The following is a 23,161-nucleotide window of genomic DNA, read 5'->3' as shown; positions in this document are numbered from 1 at the left end:
CCACCAGGCCTTTGGCCAGGGCACAGCCTGACTCCCTCCCTCGGCAATCTTCGCGGAGCTCTGGCCCAATGGTTGCCAGTGGCTTGATTTGAATTAATTTTATAATGAATGATTTTAGATTGTTGTTTGTGTTGTACTTTTGTACTGTTTTATTGTTGTTAGCTGCCCTGAGCCCGGCTTCGGCTGGGGAGGGCGGGATATAAATTAATTGATTATTATTATTATTATTATTATTATTATTGGGTCCTCACCACGGGATCACATTCACCCGGTGCTATACAAGCCGCACTGGCTCCCGGGGGAATACAGAATCAGGTTTAAGGTGCTGGTTTTAACCTTTAAAGCCCTATACGGCCTAGTACCCTCGTACCTATGGGACTGCCTCTCCAGGTATGTCCCACAGAGGATCTTACGGTCTTCAAATAAAAACATATTGGAGGTCCCGGGCCACAGGGAGGTTAGGCTGGCCGCAACCAACGCCAGGGCTTTTTCAGCCGTGGCCCCGATCTGGTGGAGCGCTCTGTCAGAAGAGATTAGGGCCCTGCGGGACTTGACATCTTTCCGCAGGGCCTCTACAATGCTGATTCTGTTATTTATAGTCTGCCGTTCACCTGAATTTCCCAGGGTGGATATACTTAAAATCCAAAATCAAAGTTAAACAATAATATTAAAACAGGCCAAGGTAAATTTCAATTCAAATGAAGCAGCAATTCAAATAAATCCAGTCCTCCGTACCTCATCCTTCACCAAAAGCCTGTGTCTTCCTCCAATGGCATTATATTGGAGGAAGGGTCAACTCTCGGTGGTAGAGTGTAAGTGTCGGGGACCATGCTGAGAAGTAGTATAGATTCAGAACAGTGGTTTGCAGAGGGACATAGTTCAGAAGACAGAAGTTGGGAAGAACTGAGCGGTGAACAGTTAGGAGAAGAAGAACTGGGGGAGAAAGTTAACAGGCTCACTTTTGCTGGAAAGCTTCCATCAGCTCAGCCCAAGGTCAAGGGGAACAAATAAGGTGGCAGCACAGAAAGCTAAGTGGTGGCGAGATCAGGTTGCAAGACACGGAAGTGACGTGGGTGACTAGGGGGGAAGTGGGTGGTACCCTTAAATGGGAGCACCTTCATGCCTAGAAATGGATTCTTTGTTTTCTTGCTGTGATCATTAAAATTTCTAACCGGTAAGAGACTCTTTTTGCTTTGTTCTGTTTATCAACTGCCAAAGGGGGAGAGGAAGCTAAGTCCCTGAAGCCTGACAGTAAGCTTTCCATGTAGAAGGTTGGAGGTTCAACTGGCAACATCTCCAGGCAGATGCTGGGAGAGATTCCCTCTCTGAAACCCTGGAAAGCCACTGCCAGCCAGTGTAGGCAATGCAAAGGTAAATGGACCACTGGTCAGATTCAATATAAGGCAACCTCCTAGAAGAGGAATTTCCTGTTAGACAGAGAGGAATGCCTCTTCTGCAACAAAATTGCCATCAGCAGTCATCGTCGCCATATATTATTAAGACCACCCACATACCTTAAAAATCTCCTTTTTTTGGGTGAGTTCTCCAGAAGGAACTCTTTCGACCGACCCTTCTTCCCCTCGAAAATAAGAGAGACGTTCTCCTTTGTCTCTGCGTCATCTCGGTCACTTGTGATTGTCTCGATCTTGTAAGCTTGGAAGTCGGAAAAGAGCTTATGGTGAATTGGGGGAAAGACACAGGCCCTCAGCCCTTCCTAGTTCATAGCTGCCATTTGAGCTTGCAGGCTTCGTTTGCTATTAAGAGTGTCTGTTTCACATGCGTCATATCTGACAACATGTAAAGGTCCTAAAGGGGGAAAGGTCTGGGCTTCTTCTCCTGGCTTAAAGAAGGATGGGGAGCTTGTGACCTTCTCCAGATGTTGCAGGACTACAATACCCATCAGCCCCACCAAGGATGGCCAATAGTCAGGGATTATGGGAGTTGTAGTTCAGCAACACTTGAATAGCCACAGGCTCCCTAGCCCTGCACCTTCCACCTAGTGCACAATGAACATAGAATAAGATGAATGAAGAGTCTTTAAGATGCTTGTTCATTAGCAGCATGACCTAGTAACTCTTTTCAGGTGTTAAAGCTGTGGGCAACAGTAACTTAGCTCTACTCCCCCCTCCCCAACATTTTTGTTGCATTTAAACTCGGGAAGGTAGAGAATTGTACCTGTGGAACATTTTACAACAGCCCATGTTTATTCAGACAAGTGGGGCAAAGTGGGGCGTCAACACCACTGGCCCAGATTTCACCAGCTCCAAAGCGGTCCCCGCATTTGCTGTTCCCATGCCCTGATGCAGATGTTGAGGTATGGGCCCTCTGTAAAAGGTAAAGGTAAAGGGACTCCTGACCATTAGGTCCAGTCGTAACCAACTCTGGGGTGGCAGCGCTCATCTCACTCTATTGGCCGAGGGAGCTGGCGTACAGCTTCCGGGTCATGTGGCCAGCATGACTAAGCCGCTTCTGGCGAACCAGAGCAGCGCACGGAAACAGTGATTACCTTCCTGCCGGAGTGGTACCTATTTATCTACTTGCACTTTGACGTGCTTTCGAACTGCTAGGTTGGCAGGAGCAGGGACCGAGCAACGGGAGCTCACCCCGTCGCGGGGATTCAAACCGCCAACCTTCTGATTGGCAAGCCCTAAGCTCTGTGGTTTAACCCACAGTGCCACCTGTGTCCCTGGGGCCCTCTGTAAACCTTCACAAAAACAGGACACCCCATTGCACAGGGGCGCTGGTTGCCGAAACCCTCTGCTTAAGCAGAGACAGATTTGGGGGAGCGCAACCAGTTGCACCGGGTGCAGAGCCTCAGTGGTGCTGCAAATATGATGTAGAATGGAAGGCAAGAGGCAGGGGGCCACTGAATTCTGGCATCGCACAGGGGGCTGATGAAATCCGAGCCCCCCGACGGCCACTGTCATGAGCAATTGTTTAGGTGCAAGATTCCCCTCATTGGGCAGTGCCAGTGGTGTGCCCAATGTCAAGTGGAGAACAGCTCAATCAGCAGAGCATGGGACTCTTAATCTCATGGTTGTGGGTTCAAGCCCCACGTTGGGCAAAAGATTCCTGCATTGCAGGGGGTTGGAGTAGATGATCCTTGTGGTCCCTTCTAACTCTACAATTCTATGGTTCTATGACCAGTGGCAGGGACGCGGGTGGCGCTGTGGGTAAAAGCCTCAGCGCCTAGGGCTTCCCGATCGAAAGGTCGGCGGTTCGAATCCCTGCGGCGGGGTGCGTTTCCGTTGTTTGGTCCCAGCGCCTGCCAACCTAGCAGTTCGAAAGCACCCCCGGGGGCAAGTGGATAAATAGGGACCACTTACTAGCGGGAAGGTAAACGGCGTTTCCGTGTGTGGCTCTGGCTCGCCAGATGCGGCTTTGTCACACTGGCCACGTGACCCGGAAGTGTCTCCGGACAGCGCTGGCCCCCGGCCTATAGAGTGAGATGGGCGCACAACCCTAGAGTCTGTCAAGACTGGCCCGTACGGGCAGGGGTACCTTTACCTTTATGACCAGTGGCATAATCCTGCTACTCCACATGGAGCTTCCACCTGTGGAAAATGTTGGAGGAGGGCTAGCATGACTTCCGTTTTAAATAAAATGGCTACCACGAGTTTCCCCCTCCACTGCCCAGGTCTCCCATTTAGACCTACAGGTGCGTTCCTTCAGTTCCAGGATGTCATTATTGGCACAAGCCAGCTCTCGGAGGAGCTGCCCATCGTCTTCGCTCTTCGCCAGCCAGCGATCACACTGGAAGCGGAACATCTTGTCCATCAGGGAGTCTTCTATATCGATGTACTCCAAGTGCCAGCCGGGCGCTATCCCTGTAGGAAAGGAAGCACCTCATTACTTGGGGGACGTGAAGCAGGTTAGGCTGCTGCCACCTACAGGTAGGGATGTCAGATAAGTCCAACAAAAACAGGAATGGAAATCACTGGTGTTCGCTTGTTTGTCCAACATCTGGAACGGAAACCAATGGAAATCCAGTGAACACAGTTGGTATTTGCTGCTGCTGTTATTTTCAGTCTGCAAACAGTATGCAATTGATTGTGTCTTCCCTTCCGCTTATACCGTGTCTCCTTTCTGCTGAAATAAATGGAGTGGAATAAGATAACGAAAACATAATTTGCACTACACCAGTGTGGTGTAGTGGTTGAGAGCGGTAGTCTTGTAATCTGGGGAACCGGGTTCGCTTCCCCGCTCCTCCACCTGCAGCTGCTGGGTGACCTTGGGCCAGTCACACTTCTCTGAAGTCTCTCAGCCCCACTCACCTCACAGAGTGTTTGTTGTGGGGGAGGAAGGGAAAGGAGAATGTTAGCCGCTTTGAGACTCCTTAAAGGGAGTGAAAGGCGGGATATCAAATCCAAACTCTTCTTCTTCTTCATAATGATATAAGCATGGTCCACAAGCTCCATTCTGGTGGTCCATGGCGCATCTTTGGATTTGTGGTTGAAGAGGTGAGACAGCACGTCTATCGCATCAGATATTCATTTTTATTTTAAGCTACATTTGAATCGCTTCTTTTATTGCATCGCCAAGCCTGGACACTGAGGTCCAGCTCTGAGGGCCTTCTGGAGCTTCCCTCACTGTGAGATATGAAGCTACAGGGAACCAGGCAGGAGGCCTTCTCTGTAGTGGCACCCGCCCTGTGGAACGTCCTCCCATCAGATGTCAAACAGATTTGACTTTTAGAAGACATCTGAAGGCAACCCTGTTCAGGAAGGGGTCTTAACGGTCAGTGTTTTATTGTGCTTGTAATATTTGGGGGATGGGGAGCAAACCACAGTGGCTGGGGAAACCCAGTCAGAAAGGTGGCATAGAAATAAAGTTGTTGTTGTTGCTGATGATGATGATGATGTTGATGTCGTCATACAGTGGTACCTCGGATTACATACACTTCAGGTAACAGACGCTTCAGGTTACAGACTCCACTAACCCAGAAATAGTACCTCAGGTTAAGAACTTTGCTTCAGGATGAGAACAGAAATCACGCAGCAGCGGTGCGGCGGCAGTGGGAGGCCCCATTAGCTAAAGTGGTATCTCAGGTTAAGAACAGTTTCAGGTTAAGAACGGACCTCCGGACTGAATTAAGTTCTTAACCCAAGGTACCACCGTATTACATTTCAATTCCACCTAATTCTGTTGGATTCAGATTGCAACTTCATAAAACGCAATGTGCAAGAAACAAAAGAAGCAGTGAAAACGCAATTAAAAATCATACAGCACACAGAACATTATACCTGCTGCAATAGGTGGGGAAATCATTAGCTGGTTGGCCAAGACCCTCAGCATTTTTTTAAGTGGTCCATGGAGGTGGGGGGAGTTTGGGAACCCCACTGTGGAGGGAAGCAGCATTGCACTGAGCCAGCCCCTTGGTCCATCTGCTGTCTACACTGGCAGGCAATGAAGGAGCATCTCCACCCCCATCGTTCTACCCGGACACTGAGGTCCAGCTCCAAGGGCCTTCTGGCGGTTCCCTCGCTGCGAGAAGCCAAGTTACAGGGAACCAGGCAGAAGGTCTTCTCAGCAGTGGCACCTGCCCTATGGAACGACCTCCCACCAGATGTCAGAGAGAAGAACAACTACCAGACTTTTAGAAGACATCTGAAGGCAGCCCTGTTTAGGGAAGCTTTTAATGTTTGATGTATTACGGTATTTTAATATTTTGTTGGAAGCCGCCCAGAGTGGCTGGGGAAGCCCAGCCAGATGAAAAAGGTAAAGGGATCCCTGACCATTAGGTCCAGTCGTGACCGACTCTGGGGTTGCAGTGCTCATCTCACTTTATTGGCTGAGGGAGCCGGTGTACAGCTTCTGGGTCATGTGGCCAGCATGACTAAGCCGCTTCTGGTGAACCAGAGCAGCGCACGGAAACGCCGTTTACCTTCCCACCAGAGCGGTACCTATTTATCTACTTGCACTTTGACATGCTTTCGAACTGCTAGGTTGGCAGGAGGCTCAGCCAGATGGGCGGGGTATAAATAATATATTATTATTATTATTATTATTATTATTATTATTATTATTATTATTATGACTTTCCAGATACTGAGGACCGAACCTGGAGCCTTCTGCAAGCAGAGCAGATGCTCTATCACTGAACTATGCCCCTGTCCCTAGTCAAAAGCCTCTTTCCCCTGGATTTAATTTACCTGGGGGGAATTAGGAGTGCTGGACCACCCCTGCCTGTTGGCGGAGTCTCCTTATTCCTATGGCCCTCTGTTGCATGGAAATCCAGGCCTGCTCTTCCATTTACATACCTGCCATTTCTCATCACTTAACAACAACGAGAAGAAGGGAAAAGAGTGAGGAGCAGAAAAATCCAGCCCAGGCCCTGCTTGCCTGCCAGCACTTAATTAAGCCTTGAGCTCCAGAAGGCAGTGTTTTGTTAGAGGATTACCCAGGACCGCCATGTGTGCTGGAAGACACCAGTCTCAGGGTTTTTCTTCTTTGGCATCCCTGGAGAAGCAAACCCTTGACAAATAAATGCTCTGTCTCCCAAAGCCCTGTCTCCAGCAGTTTGGGAAGAGAGTCTTCAGCAAACAGAAGACAAAAAAGGGGGGGGGGGAGAAGGAACCACAACGTCCGCCTGCGGTGAGAGGAGGAGCGGCTGGGCACTGCGGTGGGAATTGGGGGTTGGCGGACGATCACCCGGTGGCTGGAGGCAAGCCAGCTTTCCGAGTCTGGACCCTGCTATTGGATGGAGGGCAGCTGGCGAAGGAGCCAAACCAGAAGGGAGCTGCTTCTCTGCTCAGGAAGAAAGCAAAATAGTTGCTTGGGCAAATTGCTGTGCTTTGAATTGCACTAGGTGTGAATTACATGGGAATGGGGGAAAGCTCTCTCTCCCTTTTGCGATGGTCCACTTTCTACATTTTTTATTTTTTATATAAATTTTTTATTCAGTTTTCAAATAAATAAAAATTAATACAAATCATCTTTTTTACATCCAATCTCTTTTTTTTTACTTCCCTCAACTCGACTGATACTCCTTCCCTTCTTAATTTCTTACACATTTCTAAAACCTCACCCAATATTTGTAAATTAAATCTTATTTCACTCATATTCTAATATTTCTTTTTACAGAGCTTCATTAAAACTTACAAACGTTATTTGTTTTTCACTTATGCATATACTCTGTAAACTTTTCCCAATCCCAATCACTTTCTACATTTTTTAGAAGGCTACAACAGATCTATTATTTGAACCCCCTACCTCTGTTGAAGGGCTCTCCAGGGAGTCAGGACTATGGAGTAGGCACAGTGTTTTGTTCCCAATCAGTGAGTGTCCAGTAACCTCCTGCTAACCTCCTGGAACTTTTTGTACCACAAATGATCCAGCTTAATTTTATTTTTGTTCTACTTTTCATAGAATTGTAGAGTTGGAAGGGACCCTAAGGGTCATCTAGTCCAACCCCCTGCAAGAAGGAATTTCAGCTAAAGCATCCATGGCAGATAGCCTTCCAACCTCTCCTTAAAGACCTCCAAGGAAGGAGAAACCACCTTCTCTTCTGGGAGTCTGTTCCACTGTCAAGCAGCTCTTTCTGCTAGAAAGTTCTTCCTGACGTTGAGTCAGAATCTCCGTTCTTGTAACTTGAAGCCACTGGTTCAAGTCCTACCCTCCAGAACAGGAGAAAACAAGCTTACTCCATCTTCCATAGATACAATCAAGCAGACACTTCCAGAGCTGGCAGATGGGGAAAGAGGGAGATCCCCAGCCGCATACTGCCTTAAATAGGGCAGGCCACACCCCCAGAGCCAGCCAATTGGCTGGCCAGGGTGTGACGTGGCCGGGAATCCCCCCCAATCGTGTGGGGCTGGGCTCCAGCTACTGCGCGTGTGGTGGGGCCGTGAAGCCCGCAACCCCATCTCCTCTGTAGGGCGGAAGTGTCTTTACTGCTGGTAAATGAGCCACCGTAGCTGCTAGAGGGCCGTGAAAATTTATGTCCACCCATGTGCTTGTCTACCCATGTACTATCTGAAACCAAAGGGTTGAATTGGTTTCCAGATGGGAATCTCCCCCCACCCCCAGTTCTCCTACCCCACTTAGGACTTTATCCAGTGCTTTTTTCAATTAAAAAAAAAAAGTTTAGGGGTACTCTCATTTTGGCTCAAGAAAACCACTATTTTATAGTTCAAATCGGGGGAAATAAATACAGTAAATGGACAAAAGTAGAATCATAGAGTTGGAAGAGACCACAAGGGCCATTGAGTCCAACCCCCTGCCAAGCAGGAAACACCATCAGAGCACTCCTGACATATGGTTGTCAAGCCTCTGCTTAAAGACCTCCAAAGAAGGAGACTCCACCTCACTCCTTGGCAGCAAATTCCACTGTCGAACAGCTCTTACTGTCAGGAAGTTCTTCCTAATGTTTAGGTGGAATCTTCTTTCTTGTAGTTTGGATCCATTGCTCCGTGTCCGCTTCTCTGGAGCAGCAGAAAACAACCTTTCTCCCTCCTCTATGTGACATCCTTTTATATATTTGAACATGGCTATCATATCACCCCTTAACCTCCTCTTCTCCAGGCTAAACATGCCCAGCTCCCTTAGCCGTTCCTCATAAGGCATTGTTTCCAGGCCTTTGACCATTTTGGTTGCCCTCCTTTGGTTGCCGTTCCAGTTTGTCAGTGTCCTTCTTGATCTGTGGTGCCCAGAACTGGACACAGTACTCCAGGTGAGGTCTGACCAGAGCAAAATACAGTGGCACTATTACTTCCCTTGATCTAGATGCTATACTCCTATTGATGCAGGAGTCACAAAGTGTTTAGGGGTATGTGTACCCCCAGAAATAAAGCACTGACTTTATCTATCTTGAACCATCCCAACATTCAATGCATGTGTTGTAAGATGGAGAAAAACCCGCTTTCTCCATGCAGTACACAGTTTGATAAACTTCTATCATGTCGTCTCTGGGTCATTTTTTCTCTAAACGAAAAAGCCCCCAATAGCTGCAACCTTTGCTCATAGGGGAAGCACTGTATAGGGAACAGATCTCTCTAGATGCCCTCAGGAATCTTCCCATGCCACATCCCTGGGCCTCACCCATTGCTAGCCCTTCCCAACACCATCTTTAAACATTTGCCCTGCTGGGATTTTGATAAACCCACTTCCACCCTGCAGAGGAGGTGGGATTGCAGGCATCATGGCCCAACCCCGTGCGCAGTAGCTGGAGCCCAGCCCCTGCATGATTGGGGGAATCTCGGCCGTGTTACCCCCTGGCCAGCCAATCAGCTGGCTTTGGGGGCGTGGCCCTCCCAATTTAAACGCAGGCATGGCCAGGGATCTCCCTCTTTTCCCGCATACCAGCTGTTCCTGTTTTTCCCACCCTCCTGCCCTATAAGGTTTTCGTTCCTTGACCTTGCTATGGACCTCAGTTGGTCGCCATTGAAGGGCCTGGTAGGAATTTTTCCACTTGGCAAATTGGCACCAGCCACTTGGTTTTCACCTACCTCGTAGCAAATCATCACAACTTTCTTGGTATTGGCAGTTAGGCATTGGTATTGTTTTGTAGATGGAAGAGGGGAGGAAGCGCCATCACCTGCCCCGCATATTGAAACATAGTCCGATAGAGGATTACGGGGGCGTGGCCCTGTCCGAAGCCTATGGAGGTGAGGGCCTAAGACACGCCCCCGAGTGGTGACCTTGGGGGAGTTCATAGTTGATGTGCATCAGCAGGACTCCCCCTACTGGTGGTTAACCCTTCCTGGACTTCAAGCAAACAGGCTGAAGCCGGATAGTCTGTTAGGATCAATGCCTAAGCCAATACCGCTCATCACCTGTAACCAATAAAGTTGTGGCCATATTTAGCCCATTAACCTTAAATAATTGTGTCACGTGTCTTTATTTCCACTGGGGGGGGGGGACGGGAACTCGCCACGCAATACTTCCTGCTTGCTTTGATAGATAATGGAAAGATATTTTTGTGTGTGATCCTCTGAGATTTGTGCAGCTGGTTTGTCATTTACCTTACAAAAGTAAGAGTCACATGCATTGTTCCAATCAGTTTCCCCTCTGTGATCAGCACCCCCTACTATGTGCCACCATGAAGAAATACAGCCCACAAAGTGTTAGTTTCTGTTCATATCACTGTGCAGCTGCTTGGAGTCACAGGACTCTGTTTACATTCCAGAGACCTTCCAGACTGTGGGAAGTCTCATGGGAGGGGAGATGGGATGTGACGTTAGTGGTTTCCTGTTTCCTTTGTTCAGTTGTTCTCTGCTTTCATAGAGAGAGGATGTGTTTTTGGGTCTGCGTGGCTGGTATAATAAAACTCTTTGCAATGTAGCCCAAACCTCTCGTCTCTTTCCTGTGCTGGAAACTCTGCTGAATAGAACGTGCCTTGGAGCCTTATCAAAGGCTCAGGTCGTTAAACACATTGTGAGGTGATTCCAAAGGACTCGGGGGAAGAAAATGAGCTTTATCAGCTTGGCTGAGCGGAGATCCTGACACAAAGCAGAAATGGTACCCCCCCCCCGACCCCTTAAAATAAACCTTTGTTAAAATAAACAAATAAACAAACCATCTTTGTTACCTGTATTGTCGTGCCAGATCCGCACTTTGCAGAGATCCCCAAGACTGAGTATATCGGAGAAATAGAAAACATCCAACTGGTTCCTCTCAAACTTGTTGGACGTGTTTGCTTCTTTAAGAGCCAAAGTCCCGGAGTCCCCGTTCTCCCCAAAGATGATCATGAAGACATTGGCATCTGTTCCAGCCGCTGCAGGGAGACAGAGAGAGAACAGATTACTGCAGCACGTTATACCTAGGGCTGCCTCTGAAGCCCTCTTGGAAACTTCAGCTGGTGCAAAATTTGCCCAGTTTGGAATCAAGAAGAATTGCCGACGAAAGAAGAATGGCAGACGAAATTAATGGACTACGCAGAATTAGATAAAATGACAGGAAGGATTTGAAACCTGCGAGACCAGAGATTCACAGAAGGTTGGAAGAAATTTACGAATTATTTGAAGAGCAACTGTAATCAACAAGTTACGGTGGTAGGACTGGTAGGAAATAGGGACGTCCTAAGGAAAAGAGGGGGACACGGGTGGCACTGTGGTCTAAACCACAGAGCCTAGAGCTTGCCGATCAGAAGGTTGGCGGTTCAAATCCCGCGACGTGGTGAGCTCCCGTTGCTCAGTCCCTGCTCCTGCCAACCTAGCAGTTCGAAAGCACGTCAAAGTGCAAGTAGATAAATAGGTACCACTCTGGCGGGAAGGTAAACGGCGTTTCCATGTGCTGCTCTGGTTTGCCAAAAGCGGCTTAGTCATGCTGGCCACATGACCCGGAAGCTGTACGCCGGCTCCCTCGGCCAATAAAGTGAGATGAGCGCCGCAACCCCAGAGTCGGCCACGACTGGACCTAATGATCAAGGGTCCCTTTACCTTTACCTTACCCAGATGCTTAGACAGTTGAGGCAATCTTAATCTATTTTAGTATTTTAACTTATGTATATTTTTAAAGTAGGCTTTTGAACCCACCCCCCAAATTTTCTGTTTTCTGTTTTGTAAACCAGTTTGAGGTTCCATACGATCAGGTGGCATATAAATTTTATGAAATCTATAAATCATACTAAATCAAGATCTCTGAAGTCCATTCTGGAGTAATGTGGATTAAGGCCTTTAGCTGGCTGCCCCTGTTCTGTGGAACAGCATCCCTGTTGACACACGATTACGACAAGTGCTCACTATCTCCACTTCCGGAAACAACTGAAGACATGTTTGTTCTGACAAGCTTTCCCAGCTGAGCAAATAGGTCGCTGCCGTGGCATTGCTTATTATCTGCCGTTCTTTCCCCTGTTGCTTTTAACTGCGTTTTTAGCAGATTTTATTGCATTCTGTACATCGCCTTAGACCTTTGCAGAAGGAGATAAATAAAACAAAGAGCCAAGAGCTGCTGTGGAATCCTCCTGGAGGCTGGCAAAGCAAAGGACTGTTTTGGGTTAGGGTACACCTGCAAAACATCTCCAAACCCTGCACAGAATATGACAGCTCATCTCTCGTGGTGCTATGATGACATACGAATCAGGTTATTGTCTCTGTGCTGAGAGATGCCGCAGTCGAGTGAGTTACGAACCTGCATGTGCCTCAGTCGGATGTAACATTATGCTGACTGCTGTATAATCTGATCAAAAACAAACTCACCTCATTCATTCCCTAATTTGTTTTCCCCCACTGACTGTCTCAGCTCATAACAAAATAGAACTCACTGTTGTTAAAAACTATCACCCTTCATTTCCTGGAAAAGAGAAGATGGATGTGCTCTTGTTGACATCTGAAGTTCTCTTCTTTGGGAGCCAAAGTGTTCTCTCTCTCTCTCTCTCTCTCTCTCACACACACACACACACACACACACACATTGGAGAAGGTTTGTCAGAGTACGAAAGAGGTAAGGTAAGGTAAGGTAAGGTAAGGTAAAGGCAAAAGACCCCTGGACGGTTAAGTCCAGTCAAAGGTGACTTTGGGGTGCGGCGCTCACCTCGCTTTTCAGACCGAGGGAGCTGGTGTTTGTCCACAGACAACTTTCCAGGTGCCATGCGGCCAGCAGGAATAAACCGCTTCTGGCGCAATGGAACACTGTGATGAGTGCCAGAGTGCACGAAAATGCCATTTACCTTCCTGACACAATGGTACCTATTTATCTACTTGCACTGGTGTGCTTTCGAACTGCTAGGTTGGCAGGAGCTGGGACAGAGCAACAAGAGCTCACCCCATTGTGTGGATTCAAACCGCTGACCTTCTGATCGGCAAATCCAAGAGGCTCAGTGGTTTAGACCACAGTGTCACCCATGTCTGAAACAATCAGGAATCAATGAGATCATGTGTGCTTGATGTTCAGCTTGTTTAGATAATAATTCACAAGTTCTTTGATAATACCCCCTGCCTCTTTTATAAGTAAATATCTATCAGTTCCTCACACTACACATTCTCCAAGACTTCTGAGGGATTTCATGGGTAGCCAAAAAGAGCATCAATCTGGGTAGGAATATTTCCTAAAGAGATCCGTGCATCTGTCAACTGATACCAAATATTTCCAAAAGCAAAATGCTAAGCAAAACTTGAAGGTTCCTCTTCTCTGGCAGAACATCTAAGGATGTCAAAGGAGTTTCAATAAACCTACTAAAATTTCCTTAAGAATTATTTTCTTGGACAGACAGAGTGGGTTAGTGACAGTAGCGATTCTATCACAGCAGGGAAAACTCACTGGTTTCATGTAGAACCAGATGCAACAAATGTTAAACGTACCTCCAACGTCACTGGTTTTAACCTGAATTGTATATTCAGTATAATCCATCATCTGCTCATCATCAATTACGGCTGGAATCTCCCATTCCAGGGTGAGATTGTCTCCCCACTGCGTGGAGAGCCATTCATTGTATGCAAACACGGTCACCTCTTGAGTGGTCAGATTCTTCATGGTGATCTAGGGGGGAACCAAACCAAAGGAAAGCATTCAGTCTGAATTAGGACCATTTGGATAGCCCTAAAAGAAAGCTTCAGCAACACCCACTGGGGAATTTTTGCTCTTGGGGTGTGGGGTGGGGCCGAGTTATGGACACTAGCATCACTGATGCTCACCAGTACAAGTGGTGTGGTAGGGTTAGGGGCACACAGTTGCAATGGTGGGACTATTTATATGAATAACCATAGTTTAGAGGTCCCGGGCCCTAAGGAATTCAGACTATCCTCCACTAGGGCCAGGGCCTTTTCAGTGATGGCTCCGACCTGGTGAAATGCTCTGTCCCATGAGACTAGGGCCCTTCAGGATTTAACCTCCTTCCGTTGGGCCTGTAAGACAGCTATTCCTCCTGGCCTTTAATTTGAATTCAGCCTGATCTTTTATTTCCCTTCTCTTCCCTCCCCCTCCCCTTTTATGAAGATCACCCACTCTGAGACCCCACAGCTAATTCTCCCCTGGCCTCCTCACTGCCCAAGTAGGACCATTCAGCCAGCTAGCCCTGGGGATTATCTAATGCTTATTTACCCTAAACTGATTTTTGAATTTTGAATTTTATTGTTATTCATGTTTTTATACTGTATTTTATGCTGCTTTTATAATTAAGTGTTTTAAATTTGTTGTTAGCTGCCCTGAGCCCAGTTGAAAAGGTCCTGGCTCTGGTTGAGGCTAATCTGAATTCCTTAGGGCCCAGGACCTCTAGGGTGTTGCTATTTATGGACCTTAAGGTCCTCCGCGGGGCATACCGGTAGGGAGATGCTAGGCTGTATAAGGGATAGACATACCCACCCCTGCTTGCTCTGCTCTCCAACCCCACCTCCCCCTTTGCCATTCCCCCATACCTGACCAAACCCCTTTCCTTTTCTACCTGATCCACCCCGTCACCTATCCCACCCCCTCCATTAATCAGCTTGTCTGGGCATGCCAGCCGTTCCTCATGCTGCAGCTGGTGTGGTCACCGATAACTGCAGAGCGTGACGACACCTTATGTTTTTATGTATATAGGAAGATATGAATGACTTTCTTTTGGAGAAGCTATCAGGCCAAGCAAAGGTTACAGCTTTGGTTGCTGGATAGAAGTTTCAGTCCGGAGACGCAGGATATATATGTCTGTTCTGAAGTATTTTGCTCCATAGCTGGCAAGTATATAAATTCAATCACATAAATAATATAAACATAAGTACGGAGGTGGGCTTGTGAACCATTGTAATTTCTTCCTATTGCAAACTGTATTGCATACTTCTCCAATGGCAGACTCCTAATTGAAACAACCCATTCATTTTTTAATTGGCAACTCTGATCTCCTGTTTACAATTGGTGGGAGGGTGGAGATTTTGTCGGTTTTTTGAGACAGGAAAACTCAGAGTATCATGCCTGAGTTTCCATGTAGCAACAAATGGTTAATTAACGAGGTTGATGGCTTCATTTGCCTTCTCATCTTGTCTGCTTAGCACTGACGGTGCACCATCTGTCTGACATTCCAGCTCTGCCCCCACAAGTGTTCCCGTCTGCTCGTTCTCCTATAAACACGCCGCCGACAGAAATTCAAGGGAGCTCAGATTCGTCCTCACACCAGCCTGACTCCCCGTTTGAAACCTACGAAGATGCATTTGCGAGTGTGTTACTCATCAGTGCTTTGGAGGGAGGTGAGAGTGCACTGTATGCGCTGGAAGAGAAGCAGCGGAAGAAATCTACATTCAGCACCAAATTCCACAGTGCGAAGGACGGAATTCTCCTGCAGCCTCTATTAATCTTGCAGAGCACGGTGATGTACACAGATCAGCTTAATTTGCTCTGGAACATATAAATATATCGGATAGCTTATTCTGCTTCCAACACAGACCTGTAATTGCGTGGCATGTTCCCAACCCCCCCCCCCAAGGTGGAAATAATGACACATGACATAATTATTAAGGTTAATGGGCTAAGAAAAGGCCACAACTTTATTGGTTACAGGTGATGAGCGGTATTGGCTTAGGCATTGGTCCTAACTGACTATATCTCACTCCAGCCCGTCTGCTTGAAGTCCGGGAAGAGTTAACCACCAGTAGGGGGAGTCCTGCTGATGCACATCAACTAGGAACTCCCCCGAGGTCACCGGTAGGGGCGTGCCTTAGGCCCTAACCTCCCTAGGCTTCAGACAGGGCCACGCCCCCTGGAATCTTTTAACTTACTACCCTTCAATATGCGGGGCAGGTGATGGCGCTACCTCCCCTCTTCCATCTACAGAACCATGCCAATGCCTAACCTTTGAAGGTGACCCGGAAACTACAATTAATCCAGAATGTGGCAGCTAGACCGGTGACTGGGAGCGGCTGCTGAGACCATATAACACCGGTCCTGAAAGACCTACGTTGGCTCCCAGTACGTTTCCGAGCATAATTCAAAGTGTTGGTGCTGACCTTTGAAGCCCTAAATGGCCTCGGTCCAGTATACCTGAAGGAACGTCTCCACCCCCATCACTCACCCCAGACACTGAGGTCCAGCGCTGAGGGCCTTCTGCTGGTTTCCTCTCTGTGAGAAGTGAGGTTCCAGAGAACCAAGCAGAGGACATTCTGGGTAGTGGCGCCTTCCCTGTGGAATGGCCTCCCATCATATGTCAAGGAAATAAACAACTATCTGACTTCTAGAAGACATTTGAAGCTAGTCCTGTTTAGGGAAGTTTTTAATGTTTGACATTTTGTTGTGCTTTTAATTTTCTGTTGGGAGCCACCCAGAGTGGCTGGGGAAACCCAGCCAGATGGGTGGGGTATAAATATATTATTATTATTATTATTATTATTATTATTATTATTATTATTATTATTATATACCTTGCTCTCTTCCTCTATGTAGACCAGCCTTTCTCAACCTGTGGGTCCCCAGATGTTGCTGAACTACAACTCGCATCAGTCTAGCTGCTGCATTATGGATTAGTTGCAGTTTCTTGTTCGCCTTCAAAGGTAGCCCCATGTAGAGTGCATTGCAGTAGTCCGAGGTAAGTGATGGATGTAGCTCCAGCTCTCCAATTCGGAGAGCACAGGTTTGCAGGCAGCAGTTACTTCCTAGTCCCCCATCAGGAGTTGACATGGTTGGGCATCTGCCAAGTTCTGCACCAGTTCAGGGGGACCTTGCTGGTTCTGGGGTGATTTTTGAGAACTTGAAAATGGCTTCCATCATAAAAATGGCTGCCTCCTTTGGTACACATGAGCAGCTGAGCATCTACAGATAAGCACTTTTAATACAAAGTGGGCGGCTCGTTGCTTCAGCAGCTGTTTTATTCGAGAGGTTCAGTGCAAAATTTCACCCACAAAGCAAAGGCAGTGACTGAAGCAGACTCACTAAAAATATAAAGTCACTGCACGCCATTCCATGCAGCCCTATTTTTAATCATCCCACGGGGAAGTTTAATAAAATCATAGAACTGTAAAGTTGGACGTGACCCAAAGGGTCACCTAGTCCCAACTCCTGCGATGCAGGAAATCACAGCTAGATTTCAACGACTGGCTTTATTTATTTTTAACAGTAAGACTGCCTTGCAAAAACAACAACAACCCCAAAGATGCTTTATTAAAACATTTAAAAGGCACTCCAGATCACATTTGAGCGGGTGGAGGGGATGAGGAAATCAGAAATAAACAGTAGAGTGGTACCCCGCAAGACCAATGCCTCGGAAGACGAAAAACTCACTAGACGAAAAGGTTTTTCGTTTTCTGTGGTGCTTCACAAGACGGATTTTCCTAAGGGCTTGCTTCGCTAGACGAAACGGCCCTGCCTCTCGTGTCATGGCGACGGTCACTGCACGCACGCACACTCGCTTCCCCGCTCCTCCGGCTCCCTCCCACCTTCCGGCTGACGGCTCCTCCGGCTCCCTCCCACCTTCCGGCTGACGGTTAGTGCCTCACACCGCTGCCCACCCCCCTCGCGCGCTCCCCTCAGAGAGCCGTTGCCGCCAGCGCCTCTCTCTCCCTGGAGTCGCGCTCCTGAGCCCCGCCGCCCTCTAGCAGCCGCGTTGCGCGGTGGCCACAACGCGTGGGTGAGTCTGAGGTACCGGCTGCGGCAGCTGTCCTGCTTCTCCCCACCCCTCCCCGCCGTTGTCAGTGTTTAAATGCAGTGGTGCTTCGCAAGACGAAAAAACTCGTACAACGAAAAAACTATCGGAATGAATTAATTTCGTCTTGCGAGGCACCACTGTACAATGCTATTCATGTCTAATCAGACGTTAAGCCATGTGAGTCCAATGGAACCAACTCCCATGTAAACGTGCTGAACCAGCAGCAAAAGAATTTGGAGGAAGAAAGTCGGGTTGGGGAGATTTCACGAAACAATTTCTCCTCAACTTACAGAATCAATTGTGCCAAATTTTGGTCAGAGCGCTGCTTCTGCCCAACCCTGTGTGGTTTCCCCATCACCTTCCACATCTCTCACACCTTTGTCCAGTTAAGATCCTTGCTGCCTCCCAGTCATTCCTTTTGCTTCCAGTGTGGTTCCCTATGAAAGGCTGCAAAGTGTGATCATTGGAGGAAGGCTTTGTAGCAATTCTAGAAGCATGTGTTTTCTTTCCCCTTATCTCTCTCTTATGCTAGGGTTGCCATAAGTCTGACAAATCTCGAACATGTCCTCTTTTGGGATGCCCGATGCTGTGATATTCCATTCCATCTTAAGGAACAGGCATGATTATTGTGTGTCACATGTCTGTTTACACTCCAGCACAGCTTGCTGGGAACTTCTGTTTGTGTATAGCCTTTGCTTTTGCTGTCTTGCTTTGGACACGAAGGAGATCAGACATGTTTTCCTTTTGTCCGGGGGGATTTTTACAATTTTAAGCAAATGTGGGGGGTGGGGTTGGAGGGGGGGTTGGACGGATTGGGCTTGGCAGCAGTAGCAGGGTGAGTGGGCAATCACCCCCAAAATGCTCAACAACTTATTTTTGTCTGAATTTTTACCTCTGGAAATACGGCAACCCTATTTATGCCCATCTAGCTGCAATGAGCATAAGACACAAAACTAAGACGTACAAATATCAAAAGCGACAAATAAATACCGTACACATCCCACCTGAAGAATCTTAATTTTTCGTACAGCTGTGTGACTCGGTTATATGGGGTGGGAAGCAGAGATGGAAACAAAGGGAATTTTAAATATTTGGCACATCCAAGAAGGGGGAGGGAGCGATACATTTTGTAACTATTATTTAAAAAGATGCTTTGGCAAAATAAATATCTGAAATGGCCCCTTCAACAATCGCGTGGATCCAAGCCAGGCTTAGCTAGCCCCCACTCATGGATGTGCAACATTCTCTCCAAAAGCGTCCATGGCAGCTACAATTTCTCCTTGGGGCCTCCTACCGCAAAAGAGGATTTGAAATGTATTGCAGGTGCAATGGCTCAAAGCCAATGTGCTCTCCTAATAAAGTCGAACAGCAGAGAGTCCGCTTGGGTAAAATTATAGGTTGCTCTTGGCTTTCCTTACAGATCTCCCATGTCTCCGTTTCGAGCAAGATAAGAAGTTGAAGGGCTGGAGGAAACATTAATGAAAAACGCGACCTTGCCAAGCAGACTTTCCTTATTACCATCCCTCGAAAACTTTGGGATGTAAATAATGAGAGATTGAAGCCCTCTAAGGAAGGAACAAAACATTTGAAATGAAGCGTTTACAGTGTCGGACAGTGTGCTGAAGCTGTATTTGGGAACGTTGTTTTCCGTCCCCGGGGAAATGATGTTGCGGGCTGGAAGCAAGCCCTTCCCACGCACATAGGGTGGGATACCCCCTGCGCCATTGGTTGGTCCTCGGCCGAGTCAACCCAAGGCTGTCCAATCCAGATGGTCCTGGGGTGTGGCATGGGCTACTTAAACTGCCCACGGCCAAGGACATGTTCCTTTTCTCCTTGCTCAGGCAGTTGTCCCCCCCCCCCCAGGTTAGGCTCTTTATCTCCTGACCTTGCTATGGACTTCGGTTGGTCACCTGCTTTTTAACAGGGGCCTGGTAGGAATTTTTTCCCACTTGGCAAAATGGCATCGGCCATTTCATTTTTCGCCTAGGTAAAGATAAAGGGACCCCTGACCATTAGGTCCAGTCGTAGCCGACTCTGGGGTTGCGGCGCTCATCTCGCTTTATTGGCCGAGGGAGCTGGCGTACAGCTTCCGGGTCATGTGGCCAGCATGACTAAGCCGCTTCTGGCGAACCAGAGCAGCACACGGAAACACCGTTTACCTTCCCACCGGAGCGATACCTATTTATCTAATTGCACTTTGACGTGCTTTCGAACTGCTAGGTGGGCAGGAGCTGGGACCGAGCAAAGGGAGCTCACCCTGTCGCGGGGATTCGAACCACCAACCTTCTGATCGGCAAGACCTAGGCTCTGTGGTTTAACCCACAGCGCCACCTGCATCCCATGGTTTTTCACCTACCTCGTAGCAATTTGTCACAACTTTGTAAGGTTAGGCATTGGAGTATTAGGTTGAAGGGGAGGGGAGGTAGTGGCCATCACCTACCCCTCCTATTTCAAGGGTATTCCGTTAAAGGAATCCGAGGGGTGTGGTTTCTGTCCAAAGCCCCAGACGGGGGGCTAGGGCCATGGCACAACCCCTAGCGGTGACCCTGGGGGAGTTCCTAGTTGATGTGCATCAGCAGGGCTCCCCCTACCGGTGGTTAACCCTTCCAAGACTCCTGCAAATGGTCAGGAGTCAGATATAGTTGTGAGGTTTCCAATGCCTAAGCCAATACCACTCACATTCTGTAACCAACAAAGTTGTGGCCTTTTTAGCCCATTAACCTAAAATACTGTTTCATGTGTCTTTATTCCACTTCCTGGGAGGGCTTGGGACCTTGCCACGCAACAGACAGTAGCTTTGACGTAAAGCACATGCCGTACTTAGGTAACTCCAGGTAGATCTAGAAAAGAAACCAAAGTCCCTTCTCCAAAATGGAGTCACTCCATGAAAAGAATCCACACAGACCACCCCCACAAGCAGTAGAGGAGTTCACGAACTCTGTCGCTACCTGTTCGAGAAACCAATCTGGGCGACACCCTTCTCCATCCGTCCGTATCCTCATCTTCCTGAGTGGTGCAATGTCAGGAATCTCCATGATGAAGGTGTCCTTCTGGCCGATCTCAAATCTGGAGGAATGAGAAATTGGCTCAGGTTTAGGTCAGCTTCATACATGAAAGAGCCCCCGGCCGCAGGTTGGAAGAAAGAGTAGGATCTTCCAGGTTGCAGGGAGAGTGCTGTTGCACTCATTCCCGACTTGTGGGCTTTCCTGGGGCATCGGGTTGGCCACTGCAAGGAAAGGATGCCGGTCTCGTGCTCTGTCTTTTGACTCGGTGGGCCTTGCATGAATTGGCCTTGGGGCGGATGGGAGGCAGAGGATGGATTTTGCCCGTCCCCCCCGTTAAGTGGCCATGGCTGCTTTAGAAGAAGAAGAAGAAGAAGAAGAAGAAGAAGAAGAAGAAGAAGAAGAAGAAGAGGAGGAGGAGGAAGAAGAGTTTGGATTTGATATCCTGCCTTTCACTCCCTTTAAGGAGTCTCAAAGCGGCTAACATTCTCCTTTCCCTTCCTTCCCCACAACAAACACTCTGTGAGGTGAGTGGGGCTGAGAGACTTCAAAGAAGTGTGACTGGCCCAAGGTCACCCAGCAGCTGCATGTGGAGGAGCGGCGAATCAAACCCGGTTCACCAGATTACGAGTCCACCGCTCTTAACCACTATACCACACTGGCTCTGCTTTGCAGACTCTGCTTGTCACGAGTGAGATTCATGGCAAGATGGTATCCTGGCACAACTCCATTCCAGAGCATACTTTGCCAAGCCGAAGACATCTCTTTCCACAAGGGTCAAATCAATCCTGGCACAGGGTAGACTTGGGGGTGAATTCAAGTACCACTTGGAAGACTTCTTTTCAGTCTGGTGTTTTCCTTTTTGTCCATTGAGTCAGGGAAAGTGCCAGGTAGCACTAAAGAGAGTGGCTGCTTACATATCGCATAAACGCACAAACATGAAATTCATGTATGCTAATGAATGAAATTTCCTAAAATTTAAATGGAAACCATATCTCACTGTAGTTGGGATCAGGCGGTCTGCATCACCTGGGACCCCTGACCCATAGGGTCAGTGTTCAGTCTGCTTGGCAGCTTCAAGGCCTGCGTGCAGACCTCCAGCAGACATCTGGCATGATCCAGCAGCTCTCTTCTGATGTCCTTAAAGCCCCCTGATTTCCCTACTGATGGTTCTTTGAACCAAACTTGAACTGCACAGCTCTTCAGACAGAGGACTGCACTTTATAAAGTAGGACACAGCCCTGCCCTGTATGCCTGTCCCTTCTCCAGGAAGTGAGCAAAGATGGCTGGTGTTTGATAAGGCTTGTGGAATTGCTTGAGGGAGGGTTGTATGGGCACAGAGTGGGTTGCGACCACAGCAGTGTTCTTCAACCTTAGGGCGAAGATGTTACTGGGTGACAACTTCCATCATCCTCAGCCAGCTTAGCCAATGTTCAGGGGTGATGGGAACTGTAGTCCAATGACACCTGGGGTCAGGGGCAGAGGAAGAGGGGTTCAGTGGAGGCGGGTCACCCCGGGTGTTACCACTGAGGGGGGTGAAAAAATGCCTGGTGGCACTCACTGCAGTGGCCTGGGCGCCCGCAGGTTCTGTGCTGCCCCAAATGGTCCACCCACTGTCTCCCCCCCCCCCAGCTGTAGGGTGGCTGAGTGGGAGGAGGCAGGCAGAGTCCTTGGAGGTCCTGCCCCAGCTTGCCACACCCCCGCGGGTGGCTGGGCACACCCCTGGGCTCAGGACATGCATGCCACCCCAGAAGCCCAATTGGCTTGCTCCACTGCTGCCTGGGATTCCAAGGTTGAAGGGGTGAGGACCTCATTCCTGCCTGCCTGAAATCTCATCCCATTCCAACCCATGTCACGAATCCTTATCTGGACTTTGCATGTGCCACCGCTGTCAGTAGGAGAGCACACACGTGTAGCATGCTGAAGAAGAAGAAGAGTTTGGATTTGATATCCCACTTTATCACTACCCAAAGGAGTCTCAAAGCAGCTAACATTCTCCTTTTCCTTCTTCTCTGTGAGGTGAGTGGGGCTGAGAGACTTCTCTGACTAGCCCAAGGTCACCCAGCAGCTGCATGTGGAGGAGCGGGGAAGCGAACCCGGTTCACCAGATTACGAGTCTACCGCTCTTAACCACTACACCACACTGGCTGAAGGTCCCTAGGTAACTCTCAGGCATTTCCAGGTAGAAGGATCTTGCAACAGGTGGTAGACCTCTTTCTGGGTGAGACACAGGACAGCCACTGCCAGTCAGCGCAGACAATAATGGGCTGGCTGGGCCACTGGCTTGATCCAGGTTCCCATCCAGGCTGAGCAGTTCTGCTATCGCGCTGCTCCTGCAAGCAACACATTTAAAGATCCTGCTCATAACAGTTTGTTGGATTCTTAACCTCCCTGTTGCTCCACAGGACAGATTAAATTACACAGAGGCTATTGCCCTGGAGAGATGAACTAGATGGCAAGAGAGCTCTTTGAGAACGCTTAATTTATATGCACGCGGGGGCATAAATCTGAATCAAAGACTAACAAGAGGAAAAAGGGGTGAAGACAGAGCAGATAAATGGCCTGGCACACTGCCCTCTCCTGGATATGGGCTCATCTCTCAGGAGGAACTTATTGGCTCTTCCTGCCCTCATGTCCACTTATCAATTTTTGCATGGCCAGGAGCAATTTTGCAGCT

At 48.4% G+C, this 23,161-nt stretch overlaps 1 protein-coding gene across 5 annotated transcripts in view; it reads right to left on the bottom strand.

The window, feature by feature from the left end:
• LOXHD1 (lipoxygenase homology PLAT domains 1) overlaps positions 1 to 23,161 on the bottom strand; it is a 171,578-nt gene that overhangs the window by 5,669 nt on the left and 142,748 nt on the right. For 4 of the 5 annotated variants that reach the window (XM_083402597.1, XM_083402595.1, XM_083402596.1 and 1 more), the window contains 5 exons: positions 20,431 to 20,548; positions 13,239 to 13,416; positions 10,529 to 10,714; positions 3,657 to 3,827; positions 1,515 to 1,653 (listed from right to left, as the gene is read on the bottom strand). In XM_083402597.1, the coding sequence (XP_083258723.1) occupies positions 1,515 to 1,653; positions 3,657 to 3,827; positions 10,529 to 10,714; positions 13,239 to 13,416; positions 20,431 to 20,548 (792 nt within the window). The remainder of the gene's footprint in view (positions 1 to 1,514; positions 1,654 to 3,656; positions 3,828 to 10,528; positions 10,715 to 13,238; positions 13,417 to 20,430; positions 20,549 to 23,161) is intronic. The other variant, XR_014502771.1, reaches the window with a different exon arrangement.

This window comes from Podarcis tiliguerta (genome assembly GCF_965153285.1).
Source record: "Podarcis tiliguerta genome assembly, chromosome: 11".
Lineage (NCBI taxonomy): Eukaryota > Metazoa > Chordata > Lepidosauria > Squamata > Lacertidae > Podarcis > Podarcis tiliguerta.
This window is presented reverse-complemented; position numbering and strand designations above follow the sequence as displayed.